General features: G+C 37.0%; 1 protein-coding gene across 1 annotated transcript; it reads right to left on the bottom strand.

Annotated features, from left to right (window-relative positions):
• Nucleotides 1-689: 689 nt before the first annotated feature.
• On the bottom strand, nucleotides 690-1196 carry LOC115624963 (zinc finger CCHC domain-containing protein 7-like). Its single transcript, XM_030519818.1, has 2 exons — nucleotides 832-1196; nucleotides 690-773 (listed from the first exon to the last, which is right to left on the bottom strand). Exons 1-2 carry the CDS (start codon nucleotides 1183-1185, stop codon nucleotides 765-767), a joined length of 363 nt encoding a protein of 120 aa, XP_030375678.1. The 5' UTR covers nucleotides 1186-1196; the 3' UTR covers nucleotides 690-764.
• Nucleotides 1197-15413: the final 14217 nt, after the last annotated feature.

Raw genomic sequence — 15413 nt, forward strand, 5'->3', positions numbered from 1 at the left:
GCGTTTCGCATTAAGATAAACGTTTTCAAACATTTTAACGAATTGCAGCCGAAAGGCGTGGCTTATGTTTTTACCTATGTTGTACTCTACTTCTTCATTGCATAAGTGGTTGATTTCTAACATTTTTCTCTCGAAATTGTCTAACAATGGTTTAACTGACTCTAAATTTGACGCAACAATTTTATCTTTTGGAGTAAGCTTACTAACAATTTCTGTTGACGATTGGTTATCTAACGATCTATTTCTAACAATTGTACTAACGATCTCGTTGTTTAGGCTATCGCTTTTAATTTCAGTTTTATCTAACAATTGATCTTTTGTTTCTATACTTTGTGTAAAAGTTTTAATTTTATCAATGGGCTTACAAATATTTTCAATTTCTTGCTTATTATGAACATTTTTGTTGTTTGAAGCCTCAACATTAGATTCTAAGGTGTTGGATTTCGATTTTTGCTGTCTTAATATAGGTTTATTGAAATTTTCCTTTAAAGCAACCATATTCAAAGCATCTGGGCTTAAACGTAAATCGCATGCGCTTAAAAAGTCTCTGCCAAGGACAACATTATACCCCATAGACTCAGAAGCCACCACAATTAAATGAAAATAAATTTTAATTGTTCCTTTTAATACATAACATTGTGTTTTTCCAAATGTTTTAATGTGGCTTGTATTCATGCCAAAATATAAATCGTTAACTGAATCCAATATAATTTTTTCGTCGATAAGTGAAATCTTAATTAATGAGACAGGGCTTCCTGAGTCTATTAGGCATTCTGAAATCAATGGCATAACATTATCAGGGTTATTGAAGAAAATTTTAAAATATCTTACATAATTGTTTTTGACGACGCTCTTCCTCTCAGGGCACTGTGCAACAAGGTGACCAAGTTTGCCACAAGCATAGCATGAGCCTCGTTCGCGTTTGGCTTTCTTGCAGACATTGGCGAAGTGGCCTCTGCAGTTGCAGTTGGCACAGCGAACATTGTCTTCGTACTTGTTCTCTGGGCCATCACTCATTTTTGGTCGAACTGGTAGACGCACATTGGCAAAGGCCCGTAGCATGTGCGTTGGGTCGGAAAAGCATTGGATGCGCGCCTGTACACGCAGGCTTTCCAGCGGAATTCCTTCGATCATCTGATCCAGCAGCTCGTCATCATCAACATTTATTTCTCGTGAAAGAGTCATCTTGTCATCAAAATAGGAGGAAAAATTTTCTTCGGCTTTCCATTTGCGAGTCTCGAACTTTCGTCTGATGTCCACCTTTGATATTTTTCCTCCGAATGCCAGAGTCAATTGGGCAAACAAATCGTCGAGAGACTCTGACATCCGAGCCGGGCTTGCATGTAGCCAGACTTGAGCAGCGCCTTTTAACTTAGATATGGCCAACATGCGTAAATAGTTGTCGTTAATATTGTAGGCGCGTGCAATATTTTTTATTTGTGTGATCCAAGCACGCACGCATGACTTGCCGTCGAAGTCCACCACTATCTCTTTTGCGAACGTAAAACTGTGCAACGGAGTAAATTTGTTCTCTTCGCTCTCAATTTGTTTTGGTTTTAAGAGAGCATAAGAGTTTTCGGCAGCAACAGCATTGCCATCATCGTCAAATGATTTTGCTCGCAGCTCTAACTCAAGTAAACGAAACTTTGCCTGTGTTGCTTCTAATTCGGCACGTAACTGTAACAATTCTCTTTTTTCGTCTTCTTGCATTACTTCTGACGATTCGCTTCTGTTGCTGGCATCGTGATCGGCGCCTTCGCTGTTGTTGAGGGCTCGCTGTTGTTCGCTTTGCGTCGGAATGTTGGTCCCGTTATGATTTTCGTGGGAATTGTTGTTGCTCTGCACACAATGTTGCGAACTATTGGCGTCGGGACGCAATTCATCGTTGGCACTTTCACATTGTTTTTCATAAAGTTCGGAATTTCTGGGTGAAAAATTTTCATCCATATTTTGGGCTTGGGGCTCCTTAGGGTATGCGCCACGATTTTCAATATTGTTGAGTCGGGCGACCAGCTCTGCTTTTGAGCCCATTGTTGATTTACCCAAGGCGTTAAGCCAATTTTTTAAGATTTGTGTTGAAAATGTGTTTACATCAATTGTATCGTTCATAGCGCGTTACTATCCCACTTCTGAGATTTTAGTAGTAAAGTCAGGTCAATAATATATATGTTTGTAAGTATTTATTTACACAAAGCACTACACACAACTGTCTTGTACAAAGAACGATCAAAAAGTGATGTTCTCTTTATTAATTATGTCTTGTGTACCTCTGAGAGCGGGAATGCTCTCAGTGTGTACACTAATGCTTATTATACTAAGTACAAAAGTGTATACATCCTTACTTTCTACGGTGATTAGAGTAACGGCCTGCTACAGTATGTATGTATGTATGTACATACATGTGTACAAATGAACATTCACACATTAGTGTCTCACATTTTGCTTTGGCTACTTCAACCGTTTACACGCAACTACACGAACAGCTGCTTGTATGTATGTATGTGTGTGTGTGTGTATGTATACTTAGTTGTCCCCAACTGTTTGATATTTTGTATTGTTTGTTCTACCTGCATTTGTAAAATGCATATTTTAAAAATCGTTAAATGCAAAGTTGTAATTTTAGTTACGTAGATTATATTACCCAAATTTGAAATCGATCTGACAAAATTTATAACACAAACTTTTCATTTGAAAAAATGAATAAATATTAAAACCCCAATAATTCCTGCTCCAACACAAATTTGGAAAAACCTAGTATGCAGTTTTGTTTGTATTCTTTTATAGATTATAAAACCTAAATTTAAAGTTGATCGATTCAAAAATGCAGAATTTTCAAACAAACTTTGGAGCTACTTTTCCCCCCTTTGGATCTCGAATTTTCCAAAATCCCTTCTTAGTGCGCATCTACATGATAGGATACTTGAGCCCAAATTTCAGTTTCCTAGCTTTTACCGTTTGGGCTGTGGGGTGTTGATTGTGTTTCAATTTTTCCACGGAAAACCCCCCTTTTTTCATGCCCCAGGAAAAATGGTGAAAAACCAAGTATACAGTTTTCCTTGTATTCTTTTTGAGAGTATACAAACTAAGTTTGAAGTTAATTGGATGAAAATTGTAGATTTTTCATACAAACGTTGGAGCCCGTTTTGCCCCCTTTGGCGTTCGAATTTTCCAAAACCGCTTCTTAGTGCTCACCTACGCCACTGAAGACAACATGTGTCCAATTTTCAGCCTCTTAGCTCTTACCGTTTGGGCTGTGCGTTGATTGCACATAGCTTTTCGTTTACCGAATTTTCCACCGGAAAATCATTATTATTCAGGCCGCAGGAAAAATATTGAAAATCCAAGTATACAGTTTTTTTTGTATTCTTTTTGAGAATATACAAACTAAGTTTGAAGTTAATCGGATAAGAATTGTAGATTTTTCATACAAACGTTGGAGCTCGTTTTCCCCCCTTTGGAGCTCGAATTTTCCGAAACCCCTTCTTAGTGCTCACTTTCACTATAAGAGGGATCTTGTGTCCAAATTTCAGCTTCCTAGCTCTTACCGTTTGGGCTGTGCGTTGATTGCCAATCAGTCAGTCAGGACAAACTGTTTTATATATATAGAGATATATATATATTTATATATATATATATATATTTAATTCATTAATTAAAGATTTTAAATAATTTTTGTTTTCTTTTGTGGGGTGGTTCTGGGTATTTAAGAGTTGAGCCTGCTCGACTTTAGCATTCCTTTCTTGTTTTACATTCCATTCTATGGGCAATAATTATAGTACACCTGCACTATGTAAGTCCGAAATGATGCTTCCCCACACATTCAAATTGATTTTTTTACTTTTATCGCAGCTCGGTGCTACAAAATTGGCACTTGTGATAAAAAGAGTTAATATTTGTCCCAAACCTTTAGGCCCCAGTCAGCTGTAGTACTCCGAAAGCTTTTGGTTGTACAAGTCTGGCTTTTGGTTGGAATACAAAGCGCAACCAGACTTTACGTATTTCACTAGAATCAGACTATAAAGGCCTGTCCGTGATTCAAACACCCTCTTTTGATCGACATACTTCTGGCCTATAGCCACGCCGTATCCACGTTCGCAGCCAAAATCCACATTTTCAAGGAACCAACCTTTACTGCGGCTGTTCCGTCTAATGGCAACGTGAGTGTTCCGCGCTGAACATAATCAGTGCGCATCCGAGGCTAGATGCGAAGCAGTTGGCCTATATATTCGGCATAAAGTGCAGCGAAGTTGTAGAGCCGCGGAGACATTATTATTTCCCTCCCCAAAGACGCCATTTCCATGATGATATTCTGCTGATGTGCCGCCCGTTTCGAAGAGATCCAGCAGGTCTCCAAGCCGAGCCCCCCTGCTTGAAGAGAGAGCGCGAGAATCCATAGCATTTCTCAAAGCTTGCTCTCATGGTCGCCGCGCTATCCAGTCAGTTTCGCCTAATCGCCCACGCGATACGCCCACGGCCCCGTCCATTGCGCACGTGAAAAGAGAGAAAAATTGAGCTACCGCCCTTTCCACGAATGTGCTAGTGCCCCTTCGAAAGAGGCCAGAATCGAGCTTCTACAGTGCTTAAGTTTTTTACCCAGAACAAGTGCTACCAGTATTTAGGAAAATACCATATAAAATTGAAAAAAAAAACCAAGCAAAAAAAAAAATCCGAAAATGTAAAAGTTCAGAAAGTGTGTGAAGAGTGCATCCCACGGTACATATGTATATAATACATATGTACAAAATTTTTTTTGTTATATTTTGTTCGTCGTCTTCAAAAATGAGTAATGGAGCGACTGCATTAGTTTTTTTTGTTTTTTTAATGGCCCCTGCCCAGATCAGCGTTTAAACCTAAAGAAAAGAAAAAAATGTAAACCAGAATATAATGGCAAAACCCAAAATCTCCAAAGACATGTGTAAAGGGAATCAAAGTCAGCATTAACTATATAAACCCAAAGAAATACATTCAAGTAATGTAAGTGAGTCAAAGCTGAATATAAAATAAAAATAAAATGAAGTGATCTAAGCATTTACATGAAATGCATATATGTACATATATGACTATCCATATTGTATGTATATGTATATAAATATATGTATATCGCGCACCTACATCTAGAACTTATTCCCAACAACAACAACACCATTGCTGGAGGGCCCTTCATCGCTGGAGTTTGCATGTAAGTTTATATTCCGTTTTGCTATCGCTTCTTATCTTGTTTGTCAGTCAAGGTTAAATTGACATATTTACATGAGCGTATATATTGAGCTTTTGCTATGGCTCGACTTGAGTGTCAGTTTAATTTCGGCTACTACTAATAATTTCTCTTATACTAACATGTCTTTGAGAGAGCCAAATATCACTAAACTTCAACAAGCCAAGGTCAATGCACCTTGAATGCACTGATCGCGGTACTGCCCTACCTCACTATCATTCATGTGAGCTTTTAGTTTAGTTTTGTTTTTTTCCCTTGAATTGCCATTAAATAAAATTCGAGTAGCTCAATTACTAAATTAATACTGCATAATGAATAACCTGAAAATAAATAACATTAAGCGTATATGCACACACACTTTCGGATTTAACAATTAATTCTCTTTCAATTTTTTTTTTGACACAATAAAATATTAAGCCTATTTACTTTGAATTATATGTATAAATAACTACTTGGTTTAAATTTTATTTTACTCATACTAAATAAGTTTTCTCCAATGAATTATACCTATTATGTTTGCATTGTCATATGAATTTATCCTGCTATTAGATTTATAATTTGTTTTCTCGCCAATGTATATCTTTATAATTAGGCATGCGTATTATTAAATTTTGTTTAAAATGAATTGCTAAAGTTTGATTTTCTGGTGACATGGTGACGTAAACTAGCTAGAACATTTACTATAGGGGAACTCCATAAACAATACTCGCATTGGAGGTCCATGGTTGGGTGGGTATAGAACGCGAGCATCGATTTCCATCTCCAGATCTCGCAAACTAGCTAGACAAATATTCTGATGCAAGAAGCCATCGCCTGTACCGTCAGTTTTCCTCTCCCGTTTAATTGGCCTTTGATTTGTTTTAGTTGCTTAGTTGGAAGTAGGCCTTCCAAAATTTAGTTTCAGCAGGGACTCTATAATAATATAATTTATGTATGTAGAGTCTTCAGGACACAGCAAACCCACCCCACCCCGAAAGAGCTAGGGTATCAAAGGGTCCCGACCTCCGCTGTGACACCGTCGGCTCACGCTATCTGGTTTTTTTTAAATCTAGCCAGGATACCTCAATGTAGATTCGATTTACATGACGTTGGCGCTCTACGGGGAGCCAAGGCGACCCGATAAGTTTTATATCAATGTGTAGTTTATTACATAAACATATGGCGCCCAACGGGAGGTTAAGACAACCAGATAGCCCTCTACATCTTGCATGTATGTGGTCTCCAATATTTCCGTAGTGTCGAAAACAACCAAGAGACGACGTAGTATTATTATGTTTAACAGTTTCTAATATTATAGGTTTATTTAGATGTAATAACAATGTTTGTTTGTGTGTGTGTGTATGTTTGTGTAATTATTATATATAAGTACTTTAACGAATAACTTTATATATGTATGTAATCAGGCTTCACTGATACGTGCGTAGCATTTTGCTCTCTCGGCTCTCGTCGTTTAGTAACGACGGCCACTTCGCGTTGCACGTTCGGTTGCTTGCTCTTCTGGAACTTTCCCGATTCCTACATGTATAGAGTATAGTGGTATATTACATAAATTTTTGGCGCCCAACGTGGGGCTAAGACAACCAGATAGCCCTCTACATCTTGCAAGGTTGGGCAAGGTTGGGCAGATTCTGCTCCTTAAACAAAAAGAGAAAAAAATCTCATTAAAAGACGAGCTCGATTTTCTGATAAAACACGAAAAAAAAGCAGCAAAAGCTTGCATTTCAAAAATATCAATTTGAAATTCGGGAAGAGGTGAAAGATGCAGCTGAAAAGTTTCAGCCTGACAATCCTGATATGCATCGAGCTGCAAAAGCATATCAACCCATCCAAAACGACGCTTACAACGCTTTTGATCTATGCAAAATTGATGACTTGTCAAAAACCCTTATTGATGTAAAAGTTCCTTCTTATTATACATGGAATAGGAAGAAATTTCAAAGAAGAAAATGTGATTGTCATATGGATAATTTTCCTGGAGTAAAAAAAGATCAAGGTTTGAGTAGTACACTGTGCACCCCAAAATACTGAATGTTATTATTTAAGACTGCTACTCCATGAAACACGGGGACCAACCTCATTTTTGCACCTAAAAATGGTAAATGGTGTTACTTATGAAACTTTTCTATTAGCGTGCAAGGCCTTAGGCTTACTTGAGGATGATGTCAAGGCCCCCGTAAGTTGCAGAGCTTTTTGCAATTATGTTAGTGTTTTGTCAAATATCTGAAACTTCAAGTCTTTGGATATAATCTTTAATAAATGTCTCATCCATATTGAAGATACACTATTAGAGAAATTCGAACTAAAGCTTCTCTTGGCCGGACGCAAATTTCATCTTAACCGACGCTAACATGCATAAACAAATAAAATTTGAAAAAAAAAAACCTCTCTTGGCCGGAGAGAGAGGTAAAATCGATCAAAAAAAAATTTTTTTTTTTAATTTTTATAGCCTGTACCCAAAGGGTAAAAGGCTATCTTAGTTTTGTGCGAATGTATGTAACACACAGAAGGAGGCGTGGCAGAACCCAGTATATATATTCTTGATCAGGGTGACAATTCTAGTCGATATAGCCATGTCCGTCTGTCCGTCTGTATGAACGCAAGGATCTCAGAAGGTACAAGAGCTAGAATAACCAAACTTGGTATCCAGGTTCTCCTAAGTCCGAGAAAGGACGAGTTCGTGTTTTTTTCTGATGCACTCGGAATTTTGATAGGTACATCCAGTTAGTACTAATGTGTCCGTGTGCCAAATTTCATCATGATAGGTCAATTCTGAAGAAAGTTATAGCCATAAGTAAAATCGCTGCTCATGCGCTGCCTGCAGCTCTGTCGGCAGCGCTGCCCGCAGCTGTTGTTGTTGCTGCTTGGGTTCAACTTTGTGCTGCACACGATTCTGATGTAAATGTATGCTGTTGAAACTGTACATGAACATGTCTTTAATTTAATTAATATCACTTTTTTTAATTATAAAAAATTTTTTTTTCATTTTTTCTTTTTGGTACAGGGTACTTCTTGAAGTACAGGGTATTTAAGAGTTGAGCTTGCTCGACTTAAGCATTCTTTTCTTGTTTTAATTTCTATAATTATTCTAAACATATGTACAGAGTATTTCAAAGTCGGGAACCCAACTTTAGCTTTTTAACTTATTTTTATATTCCTTTTATTCTTTTCTACGATCACATATGTATTATGTGATCTACAAGATTTTTAAAAAATTATATTATTATGTTATTATTTAATTATTTCACAGTTATGCTCAGTTGTGCAAGATATATAATAATAGCAGTTCTTGAACAAATATTGCAAATTAAGTTAAATGTGTTATTTAGCTCAGTAATGGCTGCATGAAATGAAAATGCTTTAATTTTATTATACAAGTAATTGTAATTTGGAAGTGTAGCGAAAAATAGATATTTTTCTAGCACTGCACTTCTGAATGGCGCGCATTTACTCAACACTTGAAAAGCGTGCGAATGTCGCCTACGACATTAGAGAAATGCTCATATTCAAAAATAAAGCAGCTCGAGTTATACATACATACATACTTATGTATGTACATAAATACTCCATATAGTCTCCGTATAGTACAACAGCTCAATTATAGACATCTGTGGTGGACATAAAATTGCTCAATTAAGAACTCCGCTCCCTATGAAATAAACGCATCCGTAATTTCTGAGAAAGACATTTGCCGTGCAGAATGACAGAGCGTACAATTTTTGTAACCAGCCGAGACGTTCAAAACCAACGTCAAAAGAATGTCAAGACAAAATCATCTCATGCTCATTGCACGCAAATGTGGCGGCAAGTAAAAATGTATAATGTAAAGCATAAACCTTAGTAAGTGAAACCGAAATGTTTGGTTCTGTTACTAAGACGTTGTGACGCTGTTTTGTGACGTCGAGTCAAGGGGCGAACGTGCACGCACTCTTGTATATAAATACATATGTACATATGTATGTACGTGTATATGCACCTGCATTTGTATATCAGGTGATAATGCCGCGCTCTCTCATGTAGCCGCTCGCTCGCTCACTCACTTCGGCTGTGAGGCAATCTGTTTTGGCTACCAGTTCAGTTCCGTGACTTATTCTCTAGCATAATTCGGGGAAGTACAAGCCCCCTGTGTGTATGTGCTTGGATTTTCGTTGACACTGGCAAATTAAGTCAGTCAGCTGGGGCGCATTTTAAATTAACTTTAATAGTGCCGCACACGCCCCGAGGAAACTCCAAGAGTCGCCATTCTCTAGGGCAACTTTTATGCCAAGTACTTAACAACTTTAATGAGCGCTCTGAAAAAAACTTTGGCGCCCAAAGTAGCCAACGCGCACTTAATACTAATGGCTGTCATTATCCTTTATCCTTTAGCTGTAGCTGTCGCTACAACTGTCTGTGTTCTGTTCTCCGTTCTTTGTGCTCTCGCACGTCTCGCCCTCGCCCTGCTTATCAGCGCCTTTTGTTCGCACGCACATTTGCTAAGAAAGCAGGCGAGCGAAGGAGGACAGTAAGGCAAACCAAAGTAATGCTTCAAAAAAAAAAACCGCTCGGTTGGCAAAAAATTAACTTAACTCAATTTAAAGAAAAACTTTTTTGTTTTCTGTTCGTTTGCTGTTGTTGACAAAAAATGAATTAAGGCAGAAAGCAAAACTTTAAGTAGCTTTTGTGCGAGAGAAAGTATTAAAATCGTTTGCCAAACGTTGGGCCACGGGTATCGCTGGAGCGAGAAGGAGCGGGCGGTACTTGGCTCGGGCTGCGTGTGCTGCACAAAAGCAAGTGGCTAAAGGATTCACGCGCTAAGTGTCCTTGAGTCATATTTACTTAACTTTGGCTCAAGTGGCTGCCGGGCAGACATCCGAAGCTTAGGTCCCTGTCCCAGTCTTGCCTTGTCTTTTCCTTCATCTTTGCCTTTCCCAGAGTCCCATTGCCTTGCGTTGTTTGTTTGCCTCCACAATTGACGAACATTTTTGATTTGCTGTCTCGCAAATTAATTTTTATAACTTGGCAAAATGTGGGAGAAATGCAAATTCCCCATCGCAGTCGTCAGATAAAAGATGAAACCTATGCTGACTACTCCTTCTAGTTCCGTTCCTCTTTGAAAGGTTATAAAAACTTTACACGTTGAGTGCAAGTGTTGCACTTGACTAGCAATTGAATGACGAAGGTGTGTGTGTGTCTGTTACAGAGTGTGTGTGTTTGAGGGATATGAGGACGACTACAGCACCATTTTATGGTTGGCCCCTACGTTGAGTTTATAGCGTACTTTTGTTTTTTAATATTTGGAGTTGAATTTAAAGACTTGCTAAAAATGCATTTAAATAACAATGGCTAGAACATTTTTTTGAAAATATAAGTTTATTAAGGACGAAATTCTTCCTTTATAAGTCTACTTATGTAGTACTGTACTAGCAGGTCTTTTCCGTCATTGCTGGTCTAAGTAGAATGTGCTTACAATTATAAGTTTACTAGCAGGTATTGCCCGTCTTAGCCTGGCTCAATATAATGTTTCCAATTGTATTTATTTTGTGTGTGCATAATCTACCCATATGTTTTCACCTTATAAGTTACCAGTAGGAAGGCATTTAAGGTATTTAAATGAACATTTTCTGTTCTTGACAAAAAATTGTTCAGTACTCCGTTACTTTTTATAGCCTGTACCCAAAGGGTGAAAGGCTATACTAGTTTTGTGCGCATGTATGTAACACACAGAAGGAGGCGTGGCAGACCCCACAAAGTATATATATTCTTGATCAGGATGAGAAGACGAGTCGATATAGCCATGTCCGTCTGTCCATCCGTCTGTATGAACGCAAGGATCTCAGAAAGTATAAGAGCTAGAATAACCAAACTTGGTTTCCATATTCTCCTAAGACCGAGAAAGTACGAGTTTGAGTTTTTTTTTCGATGCACCCCCCCCACTCCCACGCAATTCGTGTTTTTTCTTATAACTTCCGTAATTCTCGGAATTAAATATATAAATATAATAAAATAATTTTTGGTAGGTACATCCAGTTAGTACTAATGTGTCCGTGTGCCAAATTTCATCATGATAGGTCAACTCTGAAGAAAGTTATAGCCATAAGTAAAATCGCTGCTCATGCGCTGCCTGCAGCACTGCCGGCAGCGCTGCCCGTAGCTGTTGTTGTTGTTGCTGCTTTGGTTCAACTTTGTGCTGCATACATACACGCATATAAACACGCATAGGTACGTGATGTAAATGTATGCTGTTAAAACTGAACATAAACATGTATTCTAATTTAATTTAATTAATTAATTAATTCATTCATTTTTTTAATTTTTTAATTTTTTTTTTAATTTTTTTTTTATTTTAATTTTTCTTTTTTGTGGAGAGTACAGGCTATTTTACTGTCGGGCTTGCTCGACTGTAGCGTTCTATCTTGTTTGTTATTGCCAAACTATTTCGTTAAACGAACATGACCACTATAACTAATATTTTTTAAAGCTCGTTTTCCCCCCTTTGGAGCTGGAATTTTCCAAAAGCCTTTCTTAGTGTGCTCCTACACTATGATGGATACTATGAAAGGATACTTGAGTCCAAATTTCATCTTTTACCGTTTGGGCTGTGCGTTGATCACCAATTAGTCAGGACAAACTGTTTTATATATAGAGATAACGCAACGTTTTAAGATAGACTATGTGCAAAAAAGGGGAATAATTATAAGGGTATATCCTAATTTTAAATTCACATTTGAGTCAATACGGTCACGCACAAACTCGGAATATGAAACACGGCACTCGTGTCAATGCCGTGCAGCGATGAGCCACGATCAAAAAGCACTGACAATTCTCATCTCAATTTGCTAGAGGAAAACTTTCGATAGTTGAAGCCACCGATACCATCAAAATATCGAAGTTTGAATGCAATAAGCAGAATATTTAAATAATAAAATCGAATTATTTATTGACATCAATAAGAACAAATCATATACATACAATACGCAATACGAAGCAGAATATACGTAGCTCCGTTATTCGGTTTCTGCTTTACTATCGCTTACGCAGTCGTTGCCTAGCGATGGTAACTGTAAACTTTTGGCGTTTTGCCTTTGCAATTAACATTAAATGGTCAAAACGAAAGATGTGCGAGCCAACAACTTGAAGTTGTTGTTGTTGTTTTGTATGTACATGCTACATACATATACAGGCATACATACATATGCTTGTACATATGTGTATGCATGGGCACACATAGACACGAACTGTTGCTTGTTGTATGTATGTGTGAGTATGTGTATGTGATGTCCCCAACTATTTGATATTTGATATACATATGGCAAGTAAAAAACATATTGCTATATTTTAATCGTTGAATGCCAATTTGTTGATATAGTTATGTTGATAACATTACCCAAAATTGAAATCGATCGGACAAAATGTATAACACAAACTATTCATTTGAAAAAGTGAATAAATATAAAAACCCCAACAATAAAATTAAATGCGATATATCGAAAATATCGATACTTGTGTTGATATATCGTAATACATGTCGAATACAAATACAACGAAAAAAAACGTTTGAGAGTTATTGATTATAATACTGTATTCGATTATTCACTGTACACATATGTACATAAATACATACAAATGTATTTGCATGTGTACGGTAACTGTAAACTTTTGGCATTTTGCGTATGCAATTAACAGCCGCAAATTATCAAAACGAAAGAAGATTTGCGAGCCAATAACTTGTTGTTGTTGTTGTTTTAAAAATTTTGATTTGAAAACATAGAACACTATTTATTACAATTAAACAACAGTGTTCGATGGCCCACTGCATACATACAAACCTATATATGTATATAAGAATGTATGTACGTACATACATACTTATTGATGTACATATGTACATACTATACATACAGACGTATGTACATATGTATGTACGTATGCAATACATATGGTGCTGGTGTAATTCATAATGCGAAATTCTTTCTAAGGGGAGCAATGTCCCCCCTGCCCAACCAGCGTACGCCTTGTAGTCCGTTGTCCTAAAAACCCCTTATGCCAAATGTACTAAACAAAGAAAAAATAACATAAAAATGTTTATGTTATAATGTTAATAATTTTTAATTAATTAACATTTCTTGCCCTGTCACATACATACATGTGTACAAATGAACATTCATACATTACTGTCTCACATTTTGCTTTGGCTACTTCAACCGTTTGCACGCAACTACACGAACAGCTGCTTGTATGTATGTATGTGTGTGTGTGTGTGTATGTATACTTAGTTGTCCCCAACTGTTTGATATTTTGTATTGTTTGTTCTGCCTGCATTTGTAAAATGCATATTTTAAAAATCGTTAAATGCAAAGTTGTAATTTTAGTTACGTAGATTATATTACCCAAATTTGAAATCGATCGGACAAAATTTATAACACAAACTTTTCATTTGAAAAAATGAATAAATATTAAAACCCCAATAATTCAAGCTCCAACACAAATTTCCGAGTATGCAGTTTTGTTTGTATTCTTTTATAGATTATAAAAACCAAATTTAAAGTTGATCGATTCAGAAATGCAGAATTTTCAAACAAACTTTGGAGCTACTTTTCCCCCCTTTGGAGCTCGAATTTTCCACCTACACCACTGAAGACAACATGTGTCAAATTTTCAGCCTCCTAGCTCTAACCGTTTGGGCTGTGCGTTGATTGCACATAGCTTTTCGTTTACCGAATTTTCCACCGAAAAATCATTATTTTTCAGGCCGCAGGAAAAATATTGAAAAGTATACAGTTTTTTTTGTATTCTTTGTGAGAATATACAAACTAAGTTTGAAGTTAATCGGATAAAAATTGTAGATTTTTCATACAAACGTTGGAGCTTGTTTTCCCCCCTTTGGAGCTCGAATTTTCCGAAACCCCTTCTTAGTGCTCACTTTTACTATAAGAGGGATCTTGTGTCCAAATTTCAGCTTCCTAGCTCTTACCGTTTGGGCTGTGCGTTGATTGCCAATCAGTCAGTCAGTCAGGACAAACTGTTTTATATTTCTTTCTGATCAACCAAATCAATCATCAATAATAATCTATAATCAAACTTGGTATACGGATATATAATTACTAACTGGATGTGTCTACCAAATTTTAGTTTAAAATTCCAAGAATTACGGCTACACATTTAATGTTAATTGCAAACATTTAATGTTAATTGCAAACGCAAAACGCCAAAATGTTGCAGTTACCGTCGCTAGGCAACGACTGCGTAAGCGATAGTAAAGCAGAAACCGAATAACGGAGCCACGCATATTCTGCTTCGCATTGCGGGCAGATGTATGTATGTATGTATATGATTTGTTCTTATTGATCTCAATAAATAATTCGATTTAATTATTTAAATATTCTGCTTATTGCATTCAAACTTCGATATTTTGATGGTATCGGTGCCATTGCTTTTTGATCGTGGCTCATCGCTGCACGGCATTGACACGAGTGCCGTGTTTCATACAAGGTGCAATTCAAAAGTTCCAGGACTTTTATTAAAAAACGAAAACAATTCTTTTTTTTTTGAAAAATTTATTTAGTTTTCCGAAAAGGTAGAAGTCACACGGTGCCATATCAGGTGAATACGGCGAGTGGTTAATGGTTGAAATGTGATTTTTGGTAAGCCCAAATGTTCGGTCAAAATGCGATTAATCGATGTTTTGGAGATGTTCAATTCCATTTCCATCAATTTCAATGATGATTTCGGCTGATTTTTGATGAATTCACGGACTGTTTTCATGGCATTTTTGGTGATCACGAATTTTGATTGGCCCACATGTTGATCGTCATTTATGTCCTCACGACCACTTTGAAAACGTTGAAACCACTCGTGCACTCTGCTACGGGATAGGCAATCATCGCCATAAACTTGTTTCATCAATTGAAACGTTTCGGTAAAAGTTTTACCAATTTTAAAATAAAATTGAATGTTGGCTCTTTATTCGAAGCTCATTTTCGCACCTATAACACAAACATACTGACACTTAAAACGCAATAACTTCACTTCCAGTCGATGAAATTCTCACTGGACAATCGATAAAGATAGCCGATTCTAACGCACCACATACACCACGACATATAGATAGCGCCACCAGGGGGCGGTAGATTCAAAAAGTCCTGTTTACTTTGGAAAGCACCTTGTATAATGTGGCAACAACAATGGCAACATTATACAGGTAGTTACCACACTAGCTGAC

Source organism: Scaptodrosophila lebanonensis, unplaced genomic scaffold, assembly GCF_003285725.1.
Source record: "Scaptodrosophila lebanonensis strain 11010-0011.00,11010-0021.00 unplaced genomic scaffold, SlebRS2 tig00000061-arrow-pilon, whole genome shotgun sequence".
Classification (NCBI taxonomy): domain Eukaryota; kingdom Metazoa; phylum Arthropoda; class Insecta; order Diptera; family Drosophilidae; genus Scaptodrosophila; species Scaptodrosophila lebanonensis.

Coding starts and splice junctions, on each gene's coding strand:
- LOC115624963 (XM_030519818.1), bottom strand. CDS start 1,185: ATGACTCTTTCACGAGAAATAAATGTTGATGATGACGAGCTGCTGGAT.